Source organism: Vidua macroura, chromosome 1, assembly GCF_024509145.1.
Source record: "Vidua macroura isolate BioBank_ID:100142 chromosome 1, ASM2450914v1, whole genome shotgun sequence".
NCBI classification, from domain to species: Eukaryota; Metazoa; Chordata; class Aves; order Passeriformes; family Viduidae; genus Vidua; species Vidua macroura.
Genome location: NC_071571.1, coordinates 31,913,952 through 31,938,046, shown reverse-complemented (window position 1 = coordinate 31,938,046; position 24,095 = coordinate 31,913,952). Strand labels below are relative to the sequence as shown.

The 24,095-nt window shown below is 36.7% G+C and overlaps 1 protein-coding gene across 5 annotated transcripts in view; it reads left to right on the top strand.

Moving 5' to 3' along the window:
• HYCC1 (hyccin PI4KA lipid kinase complex subunit 1) overlaps window positions 1–23,981 on the top strand; it is a 43,416-nt gene extending 19,435 nt beyond the window's left edge. For 2 of the 5 annotated variants that reach the window (XM_053990509.1, XM_053990501.1), the window contains 11 exons: window positions 117–196; window positions 1,058–1,159; window positions 4,831–5,010; window positions 7,771–7,851; window positions 8,396–8,511; window positions 8,841–8,936; window positions 10,578–10,694; window positions 11,438–11,525; window positions 12,002–12,161; window positions 18,365–18,379; window positions 19,512–23,981. In XM_053990509.1, coding sequence (XP_053846484.1) covers window positions 146–196; window positions 1,058–1,159; window positions 4,831–5,010; window positions 7,771–7,851; window positions 8,396–8,511; window positions 8,841–8,936; window positions 10,578–10,694; window positions 11,438–11,525; window positions 12,002–12,161; window positions 18,365–18,379; window positions 19,512–20,068 — 1,563 coding nt within the window. In that variant the 5' untranslated portion in view covers window positions 117–145 and the 3' untranslated portion in view covers window positions 20,069–23,981. Of the gene's footprint in view, window positions 1–116; window positions 197–1,057; window positions 1,160–4,830; window positions 5,011–7,770; window positions 7,852–8,395; window positions 8,512–8,840; window positions 8,937–10,577; window positions 10,695–11,437; window positions 11,526–12,001; window positions 12,162–18,364; window positions 18,660–19,511 lie in introns of all 5 variants that reach the window. The other 3 variants (XM_053990534.1, XM_053990523.1, XM_053990516.1) reach the window with 3 other exon arrangements.
• The last annotated feature ends 114 nt before the right edge of the window (window positions 23,982–24,095 follow it).

The window sequence follows — 24,095 nt, the reverse complement described above, 5'->3', positions numbered from 1 at the left end:
TGTTAACAAGTAAAAGCATGATAAGATTCTTTACATATTCACAGAGGCTTAATTTTCATCATTGACTTAATGCAGTGACTGGAGTATTCACAAACTCTGTTTGCTTATTCTTTCAGGCTGAAGGTTTTGAAGCAGATGTTGGAAGATGTTAGCTGTGGATACTGGGGTTGTGGAGGAGTGGTTATCAGAGTTCAAGGTAATACACTCTCTGATATTTAGCCAGAAGTGTTTGAATCTGCTGGTGAGGTATGCAGGAGTGCTTGCATCCTGTAGAAAAAGAAAGATGGTAACCTTAGGTTTTGCTGAGATCATGTGATAAATACAAATGTCTACTTGAAAGGAATTTTTTCCTTGCCTCTTTGGGGCTACATACTTCCTGACGGAGAGCAGTGAAAATGTATATCATAAATTAATGATTTTATTGGTTTGAGTACCAGACATGACTGTAGGTTTTGCTCCTGGTCTGCTTAGGTACACTGGAAATATCTTTTCCTGTCTGTAGAGTGGAGTCCTTTGAAGGATTGGAGATAAGAATTACTGTAAGACTTAGGTACATTTAAATGTACATTTTCTAAAAGAATTGTTAAAAACATTAGATTTTTACCTTCTTAAGTAGTGGCAGAAAATATGTTTAGTGTTAGAGAAGAGCTGGAATTTGCATTAACTGGAATTTGTGTTTTTCCATAGTAATACTGTATCTGGTAATAATGTTCACTACCTGTGTACAGTTGGTCTTGAGAACTCCTTAAAGTATGGATCTGAACCAAACTGTAAAAGTTTCACGGGACTGACATCTCACAGTGAAATTTCAGGGGCGGTTGGATTTTTATAACTTTTTTTTAATCAATTTCCTATCCATTGTTGTTACATTCCGTATGGAATTGCAGAGTGATAGAGTGCAGTGTGTCTTCTGGCAAGGGTCTGAAAATGTGAGGATTTCTTTGTGAAACAAGGTTTAGTTTATAGTACACTCTGATAAATAGTGACTTGTAATGGAAAATTGTTGAAATAGCTGTTACAGTTTAATGATAGAAACTGGTTATATTTTTTATTTCAGACACTGCCAGAAGCATCCATATCCAGCTATGCTACCAGCTTGAAAGACAAGACGGCTTTGATTTCATCTCTTTACAAAGTAATTCAGGAGCCACAGAGTGAAGTGAGTATTTTGGATCCCTCACCCAAAATGTTTGGCGTAACACTGGCAGAATGAAACCAAGACCTTGCATGCTAGGTAATTAATGAAAAGTCTCCTTCAAAGTTTGTTCTTAGCAATGACATACTATCATGGAAAAAATATTGCAGGTTTTGTAACCTACTGATCCTAGTTAAGCTTGTAGGTCACATTCATGGGCTTCAGGGCTTGGATATAGAATCGTAAAATGCATTAAGGAATTGAAAAGATGTTTGTGTTTGACATAATTCTTTCTGTAATTATCACTTGAATGTGAATCTCTTGGTGTCAGAAGCTTGTCTATTACAATGCAAGAGAACAAAGTTAGGTTAGCCATCCTTTTTAAATTGTTGCATAGGTTTTAGGTTTTTTGTTGTTTGAAATGCATATGATAAAGAGTGGAATACAGTGGAAGTACCCTTACTGAAATGAGGGCAAAATATGAAAAAAAATTGTGGGGAAGAGGGGCAGGTTTCCTCAGTACCTGTACTTAGAAAGTTCTGTATCCCATGACTGCCCTTCTTTTAAAATGATCAGGTATGTTCAGAACATCCTGATCTGTGTTTAATTGTGTGTTGTTAACTGCCTTGTACCATCCAGAAATCCTTTTGTGCATTATTTTAATATCGCACCAAATCCTTAATTCCTCTGAAAAGACCCAGAAATAAGGCATCTTCCCCAAATTTGAGATTACACCAGTACTAAAGGCCAGAAGATAAAATGCTTTCAGTGTATATGCTTTTAGAGAGAATGCTGATAGTGAAACTCTCAGGTTGTCTAGCAAAGAACAAATGTAATTTTAATTTGCTGCTCAGAAGGGCATTCTGAGTCATTCCAGCTACTGAGTCAAGCCTGTCTGGTCTTCAAAATTCATATCAAAATGTAAATTAATCTGATGAGTCTCCCTGTTGATAGCCTAATTAATACTTTCATAAGTTCTTTGATTTCTTACTATTTCTGACTATCACTAGGTTTCTCAGGGGCCTTAGTAGCAGGGTGCTGCTGCAACTTTTGGTTGAAAAGGTTGTTGGGATAATTCCAGGGGCAAGGTATTGAAGATTTCCCTGTTAGTGGGACTTAGAATTGAAATGAAAAGCTAATGCTGACACTGAGTGTTGTGCTGCCTTGAGGAAAAAGTCCTAAAATCTTTTTTGGATTGTTCTCCAAGTAGCTGTTGCTTTGTGGGAGAGGCTACTTGGAGCTTTCCACATTGTAAAAATAATTACAAACCAGCAGTTAAATAGAAAAGTAATATCTTTTAGCTGCTCTCTGAGATCTGTTAGCTGCATTGTGCAATGTCAGCTTGCTGTACTGTGGAGGGTATGTGCTGTCTGCTCTTATCTCACGGGTGTAATGCAAAGGGGAAGCATTTGCATGATTTGCACTCTGCTACAAATACTGCAGAGTTTAAAAATGGACAAACAACCCCATCTGTACACCTTTGAATGTATGTGCTTATAATAATTATCAGTAATGTCAAATTGTGATTAATCTTGTTTTGAAGGATGGATGTGGGTTTTTTTAAGCATTTGAAAAGTAATCATGGGTATTGGCATCTGCAACTGCATTTTCCTGCTGATTCATGTTTGCTTTTTATATAGGTTGTTTTCGTTTACTTTTCAAAAAAATTAGTTAGCCATTTATAAGATAAATGGACTACTTGTTTAACATCCACTTCATAGTAGCTGTATTAGTAAAGACTTTGTTAGTTACTTTTGAGGTTCCTGGGCCACTTGCTAGGTGAAAAATGTAGTTCAGTGAAAGGAGAGTCCAGAAGATGTGTAGATTTAAAGGACTTAAAATTCACTAAAGACTTCCAGCGGTCAAAAATAATTGAATAAATATGTGATGGATTTTTTTTTTTTAAGGTTGAAGTTATTTTGCTTTTTACTTAAAATACTCTTGCTGTCTTTCTAGATAGGAGCATGCAAACAGGCACATGCATTAGGAAATAGCAAGTGTTTGGAGTGTCAGACACACTTGGGTGCATCTTAAAAGGAAGAGGGATGAAATTTCTTGGACATTCTTCTGTTCCAGCATGAAAAAATGTCTCAGTCTAGTTCTTTGTTAAGTTCAAAACGATATCTTGAAACAGCCACAGTCATTAGTGCTTTTTGATATTAGGTTGTAGCATGTGGTGGCATTTTGAGGAAGAAAATCTGGTTTTGTACTGATGATGCATTTAAATGTGCTGATACAAAGCTGTCTCAAGTGAGATAACGATGTAAACATGGATACCTGTCACAGCTATTTATGGGCCTTTTAAAGTTCAAGCACATCATTCAGAGCTGATACTTCATTACGGGAAGGATGCGAATTGTGTGAAAATATAAGCTGAATATGGAACACAGTTCTGCTGGTAAGGTTTTCTAGAAGGATCTTTGCTGTACTGCTCTTAAAACTGATTACTAGTTTAGCTTGGTGTGGCTTTTTTGCCTTTACTGTAGATTTTACAGGGATGATTTTTCCAAAGTGAAGCTAATATCTCTAAGAAGCTGAAAGTTCCTCTTTTTTAGAATGGATCAGATTGTGCCAGATTACTTCTTAAAAAAGAACTCGAATCTGCTAAGGTCTTTCTGTTTCAGAAGTAACTTTGGGAGGTAAGGAAGGTTGACTTGACGTTTTTTTTCATGTTCAGGAGGAAAAGGTTAGGAAAGCAAGCAGGTATATTTCTAGCGTGGTCTCCCTGGTGATTTTGCCTCCTTTGCTTCAATGAAGGGATGACTATAGAATTGGCTTTCTTATTTTTTTGAAAACTTTGTCTACTAGAACTGAAGCTGTGATCTACACAAATAGCAGAACTGAATTTAATAGTTCAGCTGACTTTGAAAGTGCCTGCGCTTTTTGACAATATTTTCTAATTGAAGAAAATTAGGAAATCTCCTAATTTCCATACATTGACAGGTGGTGGTTAACACAGTATTTCATCCTTATATCAGAGGTAGGTGGTAGCACAAGAAGGCACATTAAATCCAGGAACACAGGCAGGCTGATAGTTTCATTGTTTTAAAATCTTTTTTTAACTTGATCTAGCTTAGTGTATTACTTCCAGTTCAGTGTTTTACATCCATTTGTATCAGCTTAACAAATTTGATTCTAAAATTACTCTTGAGGCTTCCCATTTCTGTCTCAAGTCTACAAATACATTGAAGCTTCTAGACGATTGTAATGAGAGTGGGAAAATAAACTTAATTCTATTGTGTATTAAGTTTTTGTAATACTTGGAATTTAAGTGTTATACAGCTCTTCTCACTAGGTGGGTAAAGCTTCTAGCTTCATTTTGAGTATGCTGTTGGAGTTGTAGAATAACAAGACCTTTTATTCAGGTACTTTGCCTGTATATTAGAGATATTGAGAGGTATGAGGTATGTGATAACTATCCTCTATTTTTTGCCTTTGAGGCTGGAGGAAGTGAGCCAAAAACAAGGCAAAGCAGCTGTTAGAATTTTTTAATTCACTTAGGATGAATTGCTCTACTTTTATAATCCAGAAGTATGTTACAGGCATGGAAGTGTGTAAGGTGACTTGAGCAGTTACTGTGTCAGTCAGGCCCTGATAACTAAAATTTTTATCAGTTTTGGCTACAGGGTTGATCCAGACAAAGTTGCAGATTTTTGTAATGTTTTATTCATTCATGATTGTAACTTGTATTTCAGCTTCTGGAGCCAGTTTGCCACCAGCTCTTTGAGTTCTACCGCAGTGGTGAGGAACAATTGCTACGGTTTACGCTGCAGTTTCTGCCAGAATTGATGTGGTGCTATCTTGCTGTCTCAGCTAGCAGAGATTTGCAGAGCAGTGGATGCATAGAGGCTCTTCTCCTAGGAGTTTATAACTTGGTTTGTATTTCAACATTTTATTTTGGAATTAAAATGAAGTGATTATTTCAGTCGCAACTCTTGAAATCCATGTCTCTCAGAAATCTGCAACATGAACTTTCATTCTTTAGTCAATACTTTCTCTGCTCTTTGTGTGCTTCTTGAATATTTTGTTACGTATTTCTTGGTATTAAACTCTCATTTCTTGGTGATCACTGTTTCTTGGTGATTAAATCACATTCTGCTTGAGAACTTTTTGAGGCACTGCTTTTGAAATTGTTGCCTGTATTTTGACTATCTGGACTAAAACCACAAAAAAATCCTTTCAACTTATACTTGACTGCTGAACAGCTTGCTTAGCTTTGAGAAATTAAAGGTGTCCATTTTGAAATAACCGTGACATTTTAAAAATACTTTTTATGAAAATATCCTCTTGGTTGCTGTATCTCTGCTTTGAATTACAGAATTAATAAGGAACCCTTAAAAGCACCATGTTTTAATCTTTTTATGGCTATTTTTAAATACTAAGTGTTTTATTATGTCTCTTGGGAGTCTTGTCTGTGTAGTTTGTTCTGGTTGTTTTAGGAAGGCTTTTTGTGAAGCAAAATATTGATGAACTTCAACTCTCTTCATCTGAAAATCTGGAGAAGGCAGCTGCTATCCTTCTCCTAGAAATAATCGTAGGTGTCTTCACCAAGCAGGTGGAAATGTCTTTTTCACCCAGGAGTCTAATTTAAAAGACCTGAGCCCTTATGTTCCACTCCTCTTGAGGTGGAGTACAAGCTTTCTTCCTTTTCTGTATGCTTAGTTGTATCTGACAAGAAGAACATTCCTGAAAAGCATTTGGTCTTATCTTATGCCTTAAGGCAATTCACTCCTTTTTATCCGTGATGGACTAATTTAAGGTGGTTCATGGATGTGGCTGTAATCACCTGTTTTTCTCCCAGAAGAGATTACATTTACAGTTAATCTTGAAACCAGTCTGGTAACATCCTCTCTTAGCTGAGAACAGTTTCTTTCTCAATTAGTAACTTGGCTTTCCATCTCCAGCTGCCTGGGGTCATAAGAATTTCACAGCAAGCTTCTCTAGGAAGCTGTAGATCAGCATGACTTGGGAACTTCTTCCCCGTTTTGCTTTAAGACATGAGGAATGCTTATGTTAAAACAGTGCCATGGTACTCACTGACTTCTTCCCTGCTGTTGGTGTTGCATAAATCAAGATGGTATTGTTCTTTAGTATATAGGTTGAAAAGGTAATAGGTGACCTGCTTAGATACTTATTTTCTCTTTAACTAACTACTTTGTTTTCAAAACCAAGAGGAAATACGAAGTTTAATATAAAAGTAATTCCTATGTAAATGTGTACAGTGGACTCTTGCAAACTTAACATGTTCAGTAGGAGTCCTGCAGTTTCTTACTGAAGGAAAATGAAAAATATTGCTCAGAATAATTTTAAATTGGCTACATTGTGAGGCATGTGGAATTATTGTGGCTGAACCTTGAGATCATGAACTGGGTTGTTCTGCCTTCAGCTTAGGGATGTACAGTGGTAGTGCATGCAGTTGAAATTTTTTGCTTTCCTAGCTGTAGTTATCAGGGTTTTTTTTAATACACTTCATACACTTTAATACACATGATACACTACAAATACATCCTGAAATGTACTCCTGAAACTTAATTACGAATCTGATTATAATGAAGAATACAAATAAGAATATTTTTAGAATTTAGAAGTTTGGATGTGGCCATTTTCTTTCCCTTTCTCCTATATGTTGAGGAACATCTTTTTCACATTGATCCAGGAGCAATATTAAAAATTAAAGTATCAGTGGTTTATGTGGAGAGTGGAGGAGATGTGCAGCTTTTCAGAAGGAGCAGCTCTGTGTGCCCTTTTGATCCTTTTCAGTCTTCCTTTACTGCTTCATATTTTATTTTAAGACAGGAGTTTTAATAATTACTGTGTGAAGTTAGACCTTCTGCCTTCTAACACATGGGTGTTAGGAGATGCTGAAACTTCTCTCTAATTATTACTTCTGGATATATGAAATCAGCTGCTGCAATTTAGAAAAGAGAAAAATAAAATCTAGTGTGTGGTGTTTGTTTTGGTCAAGTCTGCTTTGGTTCTTTAAAAAATTTTTATTTGAAATACTCCAGTGCTCTTCTGTGGTACAAAACCACATCTTGTTTTGCCTTATCCATTAGTCTTCTGTTAACTTAGAGGAGCAAGAAGTCTGCCAGCTACTGCTGTGGTGGTATCTTTCAGGAAAGCAGCTTCTCTAAAGCTTTGCATCCATGCTTCCTTTAATTCCATAGAGTGAGTTATCAGACTTAGGCTTTTGCAAATGTTGTGATCTGCTGCTGTCAAACCATATGAGGCTGCAGTCATTCCAGAGCTGTAATATTTCCAAAACAAATTACTTGTTGAGTGCTTACTTGATGGTTAATAGTTTTCAGAACAGAATTATTGATCATTCACAATTAGCAAATTGTGTATAATTAAAAAAAGCTGATGCTGTTTTAAACATGATGTTTCCTCTTAGTGTTTTTAATGTGGGTTATATATGCAAATGAATGTGACCGTGGCCAAGTTATTTGAAGAGTTTTCATAAACAAACAAAATGTGTGGTGATAAAAAGCAAGAGAGATAATTTCTAGCTTGAGCTTGCAACTTGGATTGTTATAGTACCCCTATCAGTCCCTATAATAAATAGTATTTAACACCATAGGATGTCTGTTTTCTATAGTACAGTGTAATCATTGATATCTTCTTGTCTTTTTTAGGAGATAGTTGACAAAGAGGGACATAACAAAGTGCTGAGTTTCACAATTCCATCTTTGTCCAAACCTTCGGTCTATCATGAAGTAAGTGGCACCTACGAAGTGAAATTCCCGATTGGGAAGGGCAGTGTTACCATGATTGTCAGGGGTCTTTGCCAATCAAATATCTCCCCAGGCTGCAGGCATCTCACTGGCCAGAACCTGAAGGGCCATGGAGTTCAAACCAATGAGAGCATCAGACGGGGTCATTCAAATGCTCTATATGCTGTGGGGGTGTGTTTGTTAAGAGCAAAAGTGAAGAGTAGTTTTAACATGTTGTATGATGACATAGGAACATACTTCTGAGATTTCTGAATACTGCTAACTGGTCTCTGAGGCTTTTTCAAGGTGGAATAGTCATAATTGCATAATATCCACGCGGCAACTATGTATTTTTTTTTCTTTTCTTTTCTGAAGCCATATGCCTTATTTGGTGTAAGATGAACAGATAACATCTGAACAGTCAGATAACATTAAGCCTGTTGAAAATTCATATATAAATATGGTGATGCTTATTGCTGGCTATTTTCACTTGCATTATTGCAAGATTTGAGGTGGACATGCTCTGAATGACCCTTTTTTCCTTCAGCCTTCCAGCATTGGCTCCATGGCTCTCACTGAAGGAGCTTTGTCGCAGCACGGTTTGTCCAGGGTTGTGTACAGTGGACCTCATCCTCAGAGGGAGATGCTGACAGCCCAGAACAGGTGAAATTGTATCATGGGATTTTGCTTGAGAGTCTCTAATGGATCTGAGCTTCTAATTTTTAGTATAGTTGCAGACTGAAGGAGGATAGATGTATGTTGTGTTTTGTCATGTGTTTTTTTTTTTTTTTTTTTTCTACATGTAAATGTAGATGCAGAAGGATCAGCAGGCCATATTACTACATGTAGGGGAAAAGCTTACTCAGTTGTTGATTAAATTGAAATACAATGCCAGATCTGTTCAAATAATTTTTTAAAACTTCCCTGTAAATTTGTTTACTTTTAAAAAATAAAGTTGGTAATGGAATTCCAATGTTTCTTTCAAATCCCAGGTTTGAAGTGCTGACTTTCCTTCTGCTCTGTTACAATGCTGCCTTAAGCTACATGCCTGCAATGTCTCTTCAGTCATTGTGTCAAATTTCTTCAAGGTAATTTCTGAAGGTTGTCTACTCTTGAAATGGCATTACCAAATTGAAGTGCAGTCAGTTTTTATAAAAACAAGCTTTGAGTTCCTAAAGGCCACTTTTAAACTTGACTTCTTCTCATAGGTGTTTACAGCTACATTATTTGCTTTTAAGTGTCTCTTATATAACTTTGGGTTGAGATCTCAAAATGGGGAACAATAACCTGGCTTATATGCAGGTTAAGCTCCTCCTTTAAGAGGAGAAGTCAAAGAGAACTGTTTGTTTAAATAACAGTAGTTGTAGTTGTGTTAACTACAGAAAACCAGAAGTGTCTTTTAGAAGTGCGGTATATTTTGCATCGCAGAAATAAATAAATTCGGATGCTGTGCACATTTAAACTTTCTTGTAATTATAGCAGGTGTTGAAACTAGACATACATCCATTTTTATGGATACATTGAGCATTTCCAAAATCAGCTGTTTCTTCAAAAAACCAAAATAACAATGGCAACATGTCCCTCCTGACCTCAAAACAAAGCCTACCTCAGCTTTAATTACAGTGTATATTTTTTGATCAGTATCTTGTTTCAAAGAAGAGAAATGGGTAATAAACATGTTTGTCTCTGGATTTTCAAAAGTGGACTGTATGTTAAGGGAAAAATTAGAATGCTCTCCTTAACCCAGGAAACCCAAGAGACCAGGAAGTCACCTGCAGCAACTTTTCTCTAGGATAGTTCCTTGGCTTCTCTCACAACTAAAGCATGATAATGGGTGCCTGTAAGATTGCCTTCTCTTCAAAGGAGGCAAGAGACTGGAGTTTGAAGCACTTGGCAATATTTACAAGAGTAATTAGAAGATCTTTGTTAGATAAACTGCTTTAATGTATGAGGTAAAAATGCTTAGAAGCTAAGGATTGTGGAAAGGAGACTGATGTTGCTTATTCTGCTTGATTAGGTTTTGATTGTATTTGGAATAAATAATTTTTAAAACATACAAAAGAACCCCAAGCAAGTTACCAGTAGATGCAAGCAAGTCTTTCTACTTCAAAATGTTGAATGTCTGGTTACTGAATTATTTAATGCTATACAATTTAACTTCTTTCATTGTTCTTTATTCCTGACTGGTTTTGTAATTTGTTTCTCTGCTTACTGAAAATCTTACCCTGACAGTAATTTAGAATAGACAGCATGCTAGAATACAGGGAATATGTGTCAGAAGCCCTGAATATCTTTCAGTGTCCTGTTTGGATGTGGTGAAATCTCTATTCTGCTATTTGGATATTTAGAATAACTCCTTTAATTGGTTTGAGCAGTGGGGAATTCAGGGGGTTTTCTTTAAAATCTACAATGAATGTGTTTTCTTCCAGTAAATCTAATTCAATTTTTATCACTTTCTTAAATTACAAATATGGATTGTAAATGTGAAAATTACGGCACAAAATAGGTTGTGCTGGTCTCAAGTTGTAAATCCAGATTTTTTGCATCTGAGCAGCTACTAAGTCTCTCTTCATCAGAATGTTATCTTACTTGGATGTCATTCTTGCATTTTTAGAAGAAGTAACTCAGGGCTTCTAAAAACTGGTCACTACTGGTGAAGTGTTGAAAGTCTATAAACTACAAAGGTGGTTCCACATTATTTACTAATGACAAATGTATGATTTCTTTAGAATTTGTGTCTGTGGATATCCTCGCCAACAAGTGAGAAAGTACAAGGGAGTCAGCAGTAGGATTCCAGTTTCATCTGAATTCATGGTGCAAATGCTAACAGGGATCTATTATGCCTTGTAAGTCGATTTTTTTTTTTCCCCTCAATAGGCAGACAAAATAGAGAAATGCCAGCCTAATTTGTGTACTTGATCAGACATGCTGCCTTGGAGGCATTTCATTTTCTATGGGCAGATGCGTGTAGCAATAAGGGGTCCTTGGGAAGAGACAGTTCTCCAAGTAGTTGGATGAAGTTACCTGTGTCATAGTGGGGAAAGATTGGTGGAGCAGCATGTGGGAGGTGTAACTGCTGATGGGAAGAAAATACTGTAAAAACCCTTTTCCAGCCATTGTCTGCTGTCCACATTTCTGCATGGTTAGTTTTGACATTAGTCTAGTTAAGGAAAAGAGGCTATATTTTTTCTCTGTAATGCTGATGTCATCTACCCTTTGAAAGTGATGTTAATGTATGAAGCTTACTCAGTAACTGAAATAATTGGAGACTAGTAATACAGGAATACTCAAAAGATGGAGTAATATTAAAAAACCCTGATTGTATTTCAGAATATTTTGTGACTAGCTGATCAGCAGCTAATGATAAAATTTTTAAACTGCTCTGGGTGGCCAATGAAAATAAAACTTTGTCTCCATAGATGCTACTTCAGTGTTCTCTAATTAGCATGCTTGCTGCTAACAAACTCAAGTAATTCCAGTTCTCTAAACTGAACTCTCAGGGAACACCAGCGCTGTGAAGGTTAGGTGACCAAGAAGGTTCATCTGTTGACATAGATGCATATTATTAAATATAATTTTACCTTTGCAGTTATAATGGAGAATGGGATCTGGCTCGTAAAGCTATGGATGACGTTTTGTATAGAGCACAGCTTGAGCTGTATCCAGAACCTCTGCTGGTAGGTATTTTTTTTTTCTACTCAACAGTTTGTTGAGTAGAAGTTTTAGCCTGGTAAATTCTTGCTGTGAGCATGCATGATACAAGATGATACCAGAAACCTAAAGCTGTGTGTGTGCTTGTGCAAACAGTACGTGGGGCTTTTCACTGTACTTAGTTGTGGTGTCACGTTTCCTTGTGACCAAGCTGTTTTCAACAGAACACCTCTAAGTCTTCAGAGCTAAAATAATGGTGCAGCAGAAGGAATAGCCACATCTTGAAAGTGGAAACTTTGTTTTAAGAAAGTGGCAAGTATAAATTCTGAGAGCTAAGTGCAACCAGCATTCTTTATAGCCTATGCAAAAAGGTGGCGTGCTTTTTGACCCTAAATTGGAGTTGTACACAGTATTGTTCTTGAAATAGGAAGAATCACTGACAGAATTCTTTTAAAATTTGTACCTTTGTGATAAGAACTTAAGTGCATCTCTTCTGTTGTAGGTTGCTAATGCAATAAAAGCTTCACTGCCTCAGGGTGCCATGAAATCTAGTAAAGAAGGTACAAGATGCATTCAGGTTGAAATTACACCTACTTCATCCAGAATATCAAGAAATGCTGTGACTAGCATGTCTATAAGAGGGCACAGATGGAAAAGGCATGGTAAGGAACACATTTTGCAATGAATTCTTAGCTTTTTCCATGTTTTTAAAATAAGATTGAAGATTTTATTATTTCACATATTTATTGCTTATAGGCAGGCAGCAATTTGGAGGTTATTATTTTCTTGACTGGTGAGTGGGAATCTCAACACAATTCAGATGAAGTATATTCTTTATTTCCTTAACTATGTTTTGAAAAAGACACAGTACACACAAACCCTTTTTGTTAAAGGGAGGTGTACACAATTAGTGGTCCCTCAGAAGATGATGTTTCTGCTTTCTTCTGGAAACTAGTTTCTAGTACCTGAAGCAAAATAAATATTTAAGAACTTTACCACAGAATCTCATCTGTCTTAAAGTACTTAAATAAAAATAGGGTTTAAGGATAGAGGGGTAAACGACTGTGTTTTGGTGTAATAGTTTAAGCCCACACAACCAGTAAGCCCCATACAGCTGCTTACACACTCCCTACAGTGGGATGGGGGAGGGAACTGGAAGAGTAAAAGTGAGAAATTGTGTTGAAATAAAGCCAGTTAATGAGATACAGCAAAAGCTGTGCCTGCAAGCAAAGCAAAACAGGGAATTCATTCAGCACTTCCCATGGGCAGGCAGGAGTTCAGCCATACCCAGGAAAGCAGAGCTCCATCACGCCTAACAGTTACTTGGGAGGGCCAACACCAAATATCCCCCCTCTTCCTCCTTCTTCCCCCAGCTTTGTATACTGAGTATGATTTTACATGGTCTGGGATACCCCTTGGGTCAGTTGGGGCAGCTGTCCCTGCTGTGTCCCCTCCCAGCTTTTTGTGCAGAAAAGGCCTTGGCTCTGTGCAAGCGCTGCTCAGCAATAACAAAAGTACCCCTGTATCAACAAAGTATCAACACCATTTCCACCCCAAATCCAAAACACAGTCCCATACCAGCTACTGTGAAGAAAATTGTCTCTGTTCCAGCCAAAGCCTGTATATTTGGGCAAACTAGTTTAAGGGCTTCCACAATGCAGAGCACAAGTCTGGGCTGAAAAGTAGGAAAGAATGGTGCCGAATGTACTGCAGAAGTAGCAGTACCAGCAAGAGATTCTGTGAGTCTAAATATTGTATTCCTTCACCTTTGCCATCTTCAGGTGAGGGAAGAGCCACTGGACCAGGGATCAGAATTGGCAGTTGTTCTTTTGGGATTGTAATCCTGGTAACAGGCTAAGAGCATGAGTGTAGATAAGAGTGTTTTTCTAATAGGTTCACTGAAGATTTTGTAGTCCTATTAAAATTTTTGTATGATGTTACAAAGTGAGCTTTTGTAGTATGTAGACAGTTAGAAAAAGTTTGCTAAGTTATATGTCATAAATTGGCCAAGAGGTAATTCAAGCAAGTGTTGAGAAACACTTGGTGGTAGAACACATTTGTAGTACTAGTACTATAGTAAGCTGTCAGAAAAGGTGAAGGACAGAGAAGAAAGGTAAAACAACCAAATTTCATTTCAGTTGATTAAAAACTATTTAAAACCATCAGACAGACCTGAGGAGCAAAACATTAGTGTCTTTAGTGAGATGGAGTAGCAGGTCATTACTGACGTCTCAAGGCTGCTAAGAACCATTTTATTTTTCTTTCTTCAGCCTTAAAGTTATTAAGCATGGATTATTGACCAGATGCAAGAAAATGGTATAATGTCTTAGCTTTTAAACAGAAAAATGCCCTCTGAAGCTAGGCAATTTTGTTAGCTATTATTTTTGAGTGGTTTTGATGCTTGTTCAAATGAGATGGTGGAGAGTAGCACCGATCAAGGATACTGAGTGCTAGGTCATCCAGAGAAATTGAAAGTGTATTAAAAGAAACATTTCCTTTGTGTTTACAGGAGACCAAAATGGTACAAAATGAGTATTGGATACATCCTTATAAAAATGCAAAATTTTCAGCAAATACAGAAATAGAGAACTTTCTACAGTTATTGCCTCCTTGCAGGGAGTGTGGCTTTGTGAAGTTCAGGGATAAAAGTGTGTGACAGGTGTGCCCTGCAGCAGATAACAGTAAGGTGAAAGGGAAATGAAAATACCAGTTGAACTCAGAAGTGGAGTGGAATGCTGTGTTTTATGAGAGTCTTATAAAGTAGGACAAGTTGAGAGAAATAGCAATAATCTAGTTAGTGCAATCCAGGCAAGGAGTGAGTAGTCAGTGTTCAGAGATGAAGACTGAAAGATTAAGGACTTGTTCAACACAGCTCATGCCAACATTTTGTTTGGGTTTCTGTGAAAATGTTGGATTTGTCTCAACCGTACAGGATTTAATGAAGAGGAAGAAAATCACTTGGTATAAGGTGGGTTGGAGTGGAATACGTGGCAGGTTGTGGGAGTAATTGTAAATTTGAAGGCTATGCAAAGATTAGGCTGATTAAGAGTCCAAAGCTGAATCTGTGGTATCTAGCTAAGTGACTGCCAATTGTGTTCTTTTAAATGGTAAATATTCCATGCATAAATCACTTCAGCTAATCTCCTCAAAATTCTCATAAAATCCTAACAAACCTTTTGTTTGTGACTTGGACAGCCTTTTTAAAGTCAGAGTGGATGGTCTCCCATTTTCAAAATTCTTACTAAACTAATTCAGTGCCACACAATTCCTGAGAAAAGATAAATATGAAATACATCTTCACGATTGGCATGCAGAAAGAATAACAAGGCTTGTGCTTACATGTGCTTGTTCAAATTAAAATGAATACTGGAATTGGTAGAAATTAGGTAACAAACCTTGTACCTCTTGACCATTATTCTCTCTCTCTCACAGTGTAAGAGGAAAAATATATTTGGGGGATTATTTTTATTTTCATTATAATAAAAATTAGTGTAAATGGATTCAGAAGTCAGAGGAGCCACCTGAGAGGTATTTAATGTTATACATTACGTGGACTAGGAAAACTGATGAAGCATATTATCTCTTGGGGAAGCAAGGCAGCAATTTTCAATCACTACTTATGTGTGTAAAATAAAATAGAAGAACCCCAGTGAATCACATTTCCAGCTGAGAAGCATGGGCTTTATTCTCTTTATATTTTAAAAAATTAATTTTACTATAAAAGTTTTCAGACATTAGATCTTGCTAGCCTTTGCTAGAATTCTAGATTGAAGTCAGTTTTGAATAAAGGTTGACTTAACATTGAATCTTCTTGTGGTACTTAACCCTGTAATTTGTTCACTAGGAGCAGTTACTTATAAGGACTTTTTAAATTCAATTAGTAATGTGAATTTGGACTTCACAGATAGGTACTTTAGGGGTACTAAATGTGAGGGGTGGTTTGCAAAATAGATCCATCTAATAACAGATGGATTTTGTTTATGGAGTGAGCTGATACTAGCCACTACTTAGCAACAAATTATTTAGTGCTGTTGGATTGGATTGCCTATAAATTATCACACCTGAAGGGGAGCATTAGCTCTCGTTTGTAGAGGTGTGTGTAAGAGAAATACTCTGATGTAACAGACTGAGAAAAGCTGACCAGATGTTGGTGAGATACATAACACAAGAACAAAGACATCAACTAGCGAAGGACAAGAAGTTACTTTTTTTTTCACTGCAGAAGTTGACTTTCATGTAGTACACAAGGCTTAGAAATACTAGTCTTTGAATTCTCCCTGTGAAGAAAATTTTCTTACTTTTTTTTTTTAACACTATTAATTCCTGAAATAATTGTAACTTGCAAGAATCTGAAGTTAATGCTAAGTTTAGGGTATAAGCCTGGTGCTTTTATGACTAATTAAATATGCTAACACAGTTGTGCAGGACGTGCAGCTTGAGCTTGTGGGGTTTACAATTGAATTACATTCAGACTGGGCAGTTTGCCTGTGCAGTCTGAGGTAAATTATCTGGGCAACCGTAATAAGGTAGACTATAATTTTGAATTAAGTTTTAGCATTCAGAAATGTGACACCAAATACATTTTCCTTCAACTGCTGTGGGTATATCTATGTTGACAATCAAACTGACATCATTATTAATTTTTATCTCTGCACTGTTCAACAGTGTCCTTGTTTTTTTTTTGTGTGGTTTTTTTTTTGGTTTTTTTTTTTTGTTTTGGTTTTTTTTTTGTTTTGTTTTGTTTTTGTTTTTTTCTTGGTTTTTTTTTTTTTTTTTTGCTACATTGTGCACTGGGCATTAATAGCTCTCTCTCAAAGGCTAGACCCCCTAGAGCTGTCCAGCTTGAAAGCAGTATTATCTTCACCACCAAGCACTATAAAGCTGAAGGTTTGGGTGTCCTTAAAAGCTGTAATATAAGGAGGGTATCCTGCTATGGAGGGTGTGGATTGTGTACTCTTATCCCTGCCCCAAGAGTGTAGCTGCTGTGGTAGACAGTGTTAATAGGTGTTTAAATACCCCATATCCCATTCTTTCCATTAGCTTCCTCCTGTAGTCAGTTAAATTCAGAGAAAGGTATATTTCCTTTAGACCTAATTATAATGAGTAAAACTCTTAACTTTTTGGGTTTTTTTTCCTCAGTTCATTGTAGTAATGGTTACTCAGCTGTGGGAATGCAGCAGTATTGGGTGAAGTGCTGGTATCACAGCTGGATGGTACATTTAGAAATGCACACCACCAAATAACCATAACTGGGTAATGCCTTTATACAGAACCTTTTACCAAAAAAAAAAAAATCTTCCTCTGTTTTTTCTGATTTCTGCTGTGTACTTTGAGTCTTCTTTCTTTGGAGTTGGATAATCAGTGCTTTTCTGACAGTTAAGCTCTGTTCTGTCCTTTCCTCCCTTTGGGGCAGCAGGAAGGAGTTTCAAAGATTGCCATTGGAGAGGCAGAAGTTCCTCACTCCAGTGAATTTAGAGCACTGAGGCCAGTCTGAGCATTGGTCTTCTCACTAACCTTTCTGCTTCTGTATTTTTAGAAAAAAAAAAGGCTATATTTGATGGTGCTTTCATTATCATAATTGTTTATTTATTGTTATTACTATTCCAGTTCATGGTGCTCCTTGCCACCTTTGCTACTGAAAATAGAAGACTTTTGCAGAAAGAAAATGGTTCTATTTTGAGTTTCCTCCAAAATATCAGGAATTTAGTGAAGAATAGCATCAGCTATTAATGCCATTTCCTTTGGGTGGTGCAGCTATTTAAATAGATACTTTGATTGGTCATTGATTAGTTAGAAAGACTTATTATTAGAATTCTCAGGTAAAATAGCTCTTACACCAGGGAACACTGCTGTCCATCCCTGCCAGAATAACCTTCTGGCTCAGTTGTGGTCAGTGCAGACAGCATAAATGGTAGTGAAAAGCCCAGTGCAGGAGCCACCTGACCTAGAAGTGCACTGTGCCTGCACAAGAGTCTTCAGTGAGGGGACAGGAGGAAGAGGGAATCCCCTTGAATTAAAGAGCATTAGAGCTGCCACTGTGAAAAACCATCTAATTGTAAATTCCTCTGGTTTTGGACTTCGTACTGTCAGTTCAATGTGCTGCCAGCTTCTGTCATGTGCAGTAGCAGACTGGCAGTATAGTCTGGGTGGTCTTTACTTAATCCTCTGGTCTGAAAGAGCTGCATTATGAATAAAATAGAGACTCACTTGAGCTTTATTCTGAGCTGTACTTTTAGTGCATTTTTAGTCTTGTCAAGTTTCTGTGCCACAGTCCTCTTCTCAAGTAGTTTTTTTGGGGTATCCAGAAATCCCTTTCCAGTTGAAAACAGTTTTTTGAAATGAAGAAAGATAATGAATATCAAAGTGTGCTTGAGTTGACTTTGTTGTTTCATTCTTTGTTTTCAAGCTGACCAAGGTGCAGCATCATGATATTGTATGTGTAGATTTTCTAGTCTTGAATGATAACGCATGAAGTTGATATGCCATTTCATTGTAAAAGTAACTTTCACTCTAGCATGGGGATGTGGAGAATATAGTTGTAAAGGGAATTATGAACTGTTCTTTGGTTTCTGATAATCTGTTTCATGATCCTCATTCAGTTTTGAAATTTCAGTTTGGAAAGCTCTAGCATGGGCCTTTTCAGTATGATTCAGGGCAATAACTGGAAGATTGAAGACTGCCATTTTAGAAATAAAGCAAAACTCCATACTTGCTAATGTTACTAATTAACAAGAGGTTAATATGTGTACATCTGCTTTAATTTATAATGCTTAAGTCATCTGTATCTATTGCGTTTTGTTTCATGTTTTATTTCAGACATCTTTTGTTTTTTTGTTTTTTTTTTCTTATCCATCTTTAATTCTAGAACAACCAGAGAATGGTAATGATGCTACTGAATTGGGCAACTTTATCATACCTGAGATTAGTGTCACAAGTGTGGCTGGAGAGAGGACCGGGAATGGGGAAAAGAGCAGAGCTCTAGCAGAGAATGATGTTCAGCATTTACAGGGAGTACAGGAAACAGCTACAGATCCTAGAACTGACAGCAGAGGCATGCCAGAAATCAGGAGGCAAAAATCTGTAAGAAAAATGATGGAGGATGGAATAAACTCATCTGGCAGAGTGCAGTTTTAGCAGAGCACTTGTAGCTGCACCGTAAGGTACCGCTGTTGATTGAAAGGGTCACTGCTGCATGTTTCAAGAATTAAAGTATGCAGTTAATATATTTGCATGTGTAATAACACAGTTGCATGTATTGCACACAGCTTTGTCTGTGCCACAGACAATGATGACATACTTACAAGTAGATATATTTAATTGGGAGAAAATACACCAAGACTCAACATACCTTTGAGTTTATTAAGCATATTTGTGTGAGTTTATAAAATCCAGTGATCAGTGGTATGAAAAATCCATCAAAATGGATGTTAAACGTATCTTGCTATGTTACTCAGATTTCCCAAATTCTACTTTTCATGGTGTACTGCAGATCTCATGTTGTGCTTGAGTTTCCAACTCTTACCATCAGACCTGTGATGCAGAAAGTGACCTTTCAGTCCTAAAGCATTCTTGGGTTGCTAAACATGCAGGTGCCATAGGGCGTCCTGGGGCATTGATCACATACCTCTGTGATTAACAAGCTTTGCCAAATCCTGTAGTGGATCACTTGCTCAAAATAAGATTTACACTTTTTTTTGCTCTGTATGGTACTTTCTAATCTCTAAGTTTCTAATTTCCTGCATGAATTAACAAGACTGCATTTTTTTCCCTTCAAAATCACAACAAAATGAGATTGGGGCATGCTTTTTGATGTAGTTAATGTGGCATTACTTGCTGTAACTCTATATCCTAATGAACTTTAATTCCAAAATGTCATGGAATAGGTAAGCGTTGTCTTGTGTTCTACTGCTTTATGGCTTCATGCTTATAAATATCAAAATTGAACAATATGTAAAAGCAACGAATGTGAGACAGTCAATTGCTAATTTTTTATTTCTGTTTCTACCATGCAGATAATTCTGACTTAACAATTGAAGAAGAACTCATAGAAGTATCTGAAACCGATGAAGGGTTTTACTCTAGGGCTACTTCTGGTGCAAGTCAGTCTGCCCTATCTAACAGCAGCACCATAAGCAGCAAGAACCTCTTAGGGAAGAGCCAACGAAGGTCTGGAGGAAGCAAATCTGGAGGAAAAGAAAAAGAAGGGGAAACCTGCAGAGAGCATTTATCACGGAAACAAACTCAGAGAGCCATGAGTGAGAATCTGGAGCTTGTGTCTCTGAAGAGACTGACACTGACAACCAGCCAGTCCCTGCCTAAGCCTGGCAGCCATAGCCTGGCCAGAACAACCACTACTGTGTTTAGTAAATCCTTTGAACAGGTCAGTGGTGTCCCAGTTCCAAATAATCGTGGTGGTGTCTCTGGTACAGAGGCAAACAGGTTTTCAGCTTGCAGTCTTCAGGAGGAAAAACTGATATATGGAACAGAAAGAACAGATCTTCCTATTTTAAGCAAACAACCTAATCAGCAGCGACCTCCTAGTATTAGCATAACTTTGTCAACAGATTGATATTAAATTGGCCAGTATAAAAAATAAATTACTGAGACTTCATCCTGATATTGGTACATTAAGCTCTTAATATGCCACATGTTACTTCCTTAAGTCTCAAATAAATTCTTACTTGGCTCATGTTTGACAGTAATAGTGAATAGGCAACAGTTTTAATTATTTTGAGTCAACTTCTGATACCTTTACAGCTTCATGAAAAGTTTATACCTTCACCAGCTGAACAAGCATTAATTGGTTGGTTGTCACTGGCCAAGGTGTGTGGCTTCTTACACATGTACACTGTGGGAACAAATAGTGTCTCTCCCAGATTCTAGTTTTTGTCTTCCATTTGGCATAGGCAAAACTGCAAGTACTTAGGGTTTTTTTAGGAGGAGTCTTGCAGTATTGTCATGCAATTTTGGAAGAGCACTGTAAGAACAGACATTTTCTTACATGTGAGCAGTGCTTACATGTAAATTTAAACTAGAAGCATCACTTCAGTGTTTGCTGTTCTGGTGGCTTTTGTATTGGTAGTTAGTACATGTAGCAATGTTCATACTTCTTTATGCCTGTATAAGTCCAATTTTAGATGCATTTTGGTTTATCTGTATGTCTTCAAAACTGGGCCTAAAGTAATACAGCAGCAGAGCTTGTGGCTGGGAATTATTATCAATTGCTGTAGTAGTCACTCACTCTTAAGACTCAGAAATTATGTGACAGACTCTTTCTTTAGGATTCTTAAATATCAGTTCCAAAACTACTCACTGAAAAGTCAGTCGTCAGTATTTTTATTGTCTGTGGGGAAGAGATGTGCTTGTGTACCAATGTTGTGTAGAAATATGAGCCCGTTGCACTGACTCAAGCAAATCAGGAGTGTGAATGTGCTTAACAGGAATTTCATGCTTGAGACTAAGAGAATACTACCAAAGGATGTGTACTTTCAGTAACTTGCAAGCACAAAGGGGAACTATTATGTAAATATAAGTAGCACTGTAATTCCTAAGGTTTTTATATCTATTATTTTTCTAGTTCAAAATTCTAAACCAGCAACCTGTTCAAGGTTTTACCAAACCTTTAGCCTTCAGTGAGCTTGACAACAACTTTTATAATATTAAGATTTTAATGAAAAATGGACATTAAAACTTCTTACGCAGAAATCTGAAGAAGCAGTTGCTGACAAAGCCACTCCAGTAGCAGTTATTAGCTGATGAACAGACAATATATTATTAAGAGTGGAGAAGTAGGATGAAGATCTAAGGCATAGTTGCTCCCAACTGTCCAGGTTTCTGCAGCTGTTAATCCATTATTGTCAAGAACATTGTTAAAAAAAAACAAAACTAAAATTCTGGTAGACTTTACCATTTGCTTGGAGGTAAGTTTAGATACTTTTGACTTAAACTGAAGCACAAGTAACTTTTAAACAGCTAATGTTATTCAGGTTTATAGCAACTAATAAGCTGGTTAACTAATGAAAAGAGTAAATAAGTTGTATAATAGTACTAATAAGACCACAGACTGGATGTGTACATTCCTGAGAATGCACCAAAGTATGCAGAATAACCCCATCCGTCTGTAGGTGTTCATATTTACCCAAGAGCCTGAATTTAAAGGAGTATGCCACAATTTCTCATTCTTCATTTTGTTGTGTGACACCATTGTCTTCTAGTAATGCAGTACTTCACCTTTTTACAGTGAAGTATTTTCCTAATTTTACATGAAAACTTATATTCCTAATGGATAAACTACAAATTTGCCCTGTTTATTTTTTAATACTGACCAGTGAGAAAAACTGGTTCTTTGAGGTTGTGTTTGTAAATACTTTCTACAGCAGAAAATTTAGCCTCTTTTTAATAGGCTTTTCTGCAATACACATTAGACAGGACATTTGTTACACATTGACAAATGCATCTGGCTGCTGGACATGCATAACCACGAGCAGCAGCAGGGTGTTAGGCAGCTGATAGTTGGCATTGGTTGTCTCTACACACAGGTATTGTAGAGCTCTTCCTTCCCTTGAAATTTGATCTGGATGTTGCAAAGAAATAACCTGCAAAACTTACAGCAGTTTCCTAATCCACTTTTGCAGTGTAGGATCTAAAGAACACATTAGAAAAAATTTGCAGTAATTTAAATTGACATAAAACTAGAATAGATAAATAAAATTGCAGTAGACAAATATTTGTTGTTATGGTATTAGTTGTGAGGTAGTGTTGAGGGGCTAGAATTTTTGAGAATTCTGCTGGTTTTGCTTTTTTTAATTTAATTCATAATTGTTTGTTACCTCCATGGTAGACACTCTTTTAAGCTGGATGTTGGTATAAAAGATATTTATTATACTGGGAAGATTTAGATCTAAATAATTAGGATTTCAAATTAGGATCTAAAATGCCAAAAAGTATAGAGATGTAACATAATGTTTCCAGTACTCTTGGCCACAAGCCAAATGGTGTTGAAATGAAGTTTGTTGATCCTTTTTTTATCCAGCTGGTCTGGCTTGAACCCAAGACATAGGCTCATATTGGTACAACTGAAATAATACAGATCTTCATACTTTTTTGAGAAAATGGTAAAAGGAAAGGTTCTTGGTACTAAAGACTGTTCTGTCCATACATATGTGGTGTCATATAAACACGTTTGTATTGGTCTCTGGAGTAACTTGCCCAGTGATGAGTGTGTTTTTTTGAGCTGACATCCCACCTTCATACCGATTGAGTGTAAAGAATTTCTTTCCTGAGTACCAAAACTTTGAGTTTTGCTTCTTTCTTTTCTTAAAAATTGAAAAGTTAAAAAAAAAAAAAAAAGGCACAAGGGAGAGTGATGGCAGAATTATTTGTTTACCAAATATCCATGGTGCAGGATTAGGAGAGGGGTGGGAAGAGTGATGAGGGAAGTAGGGCAGGAAACATATTTCTAAAATTGTCAAACTCTGGGGGTTTGAGCATTATCCAATCACTTCAGACTGTCAGATGGAAAATCTTTGTTAAAGAAGTAGATGTCTTCTAACAGTGTAAAGGAAACCCATTAAGACACCACATATTACAGTCTGCCCGGGAGTGGGTAGTTCTGATGAATACCTTCCAAACATACACAGCTGCACCATTCTGCAGGGAAAATGTTATGTAGGAGTGAATCATCTCACATTGTAATAAGAGAAGTTGTTTCAATGCTGACGTTTATAACTGACCTTACTGTTCCAAATCAGAGGGCACTGTTTCCAAGGATGGCTTTGAACAGCAACACTTGCAAAACTCATTGAAGCCGAGAAGAATTATTTTTGTTGGGAGAATATGTAACATTTGGGCAAAAAGTGTGTGGCCTCTAACCACTTGCTGTAGAGCTGCAGTGACGTTTCTGAATGGATTTAAATGTCTTGAATTGCCTTGATTACCTAACAAATTTGAAAGGTACAGAAATAGAGCTATTTTAGCCACACTTCTCTCTAAGGAGGTTTCCTATGAGAAATTCTAGAAATTTCTCATGTAATTGTCCAGTACCTTTTGTTGGTGTTTGAGGCTGTATATAGATGTATAATATATTGCCTTTTGTATTTGTATAATTCTTCTTCTAAGACTAGATGTACACATTTGATATTCCCTGAAATCTGTGGAATATCTGCATCAGTCTATAAATGTATGTCTTTCACATGGGAACCTGAATTTAAGCAACTGCCACACTTTCATTCTTCAGCTCATTATGTGACACTGTTTTAGAAACACATTTTTTCAACTTTTTTGCAGTAAAGTGTTTTCTTGATTGTACATGAAAACTTACATTCCTAATGTATAGGCTACAATATTGTCTTTTTAGTGTTTAATAATTTTGACAGTAAAATAAATTTGTTTTTTTTTTTAAATCGTATGCTTTTGTAAATACTATGTACAGCAGAAAATTTTGCCTCTTTACAGACTTTATTGAAATACACATTACATTGCTACATATTTGTTCAGTTTTTATTCTACACATCCAGAAGTCATAGTATGTTGACTGCATTACCTAAAATATGCTGAATACCTATTTTATGCAACATAGGGTCTGCAAATGCAGCCCT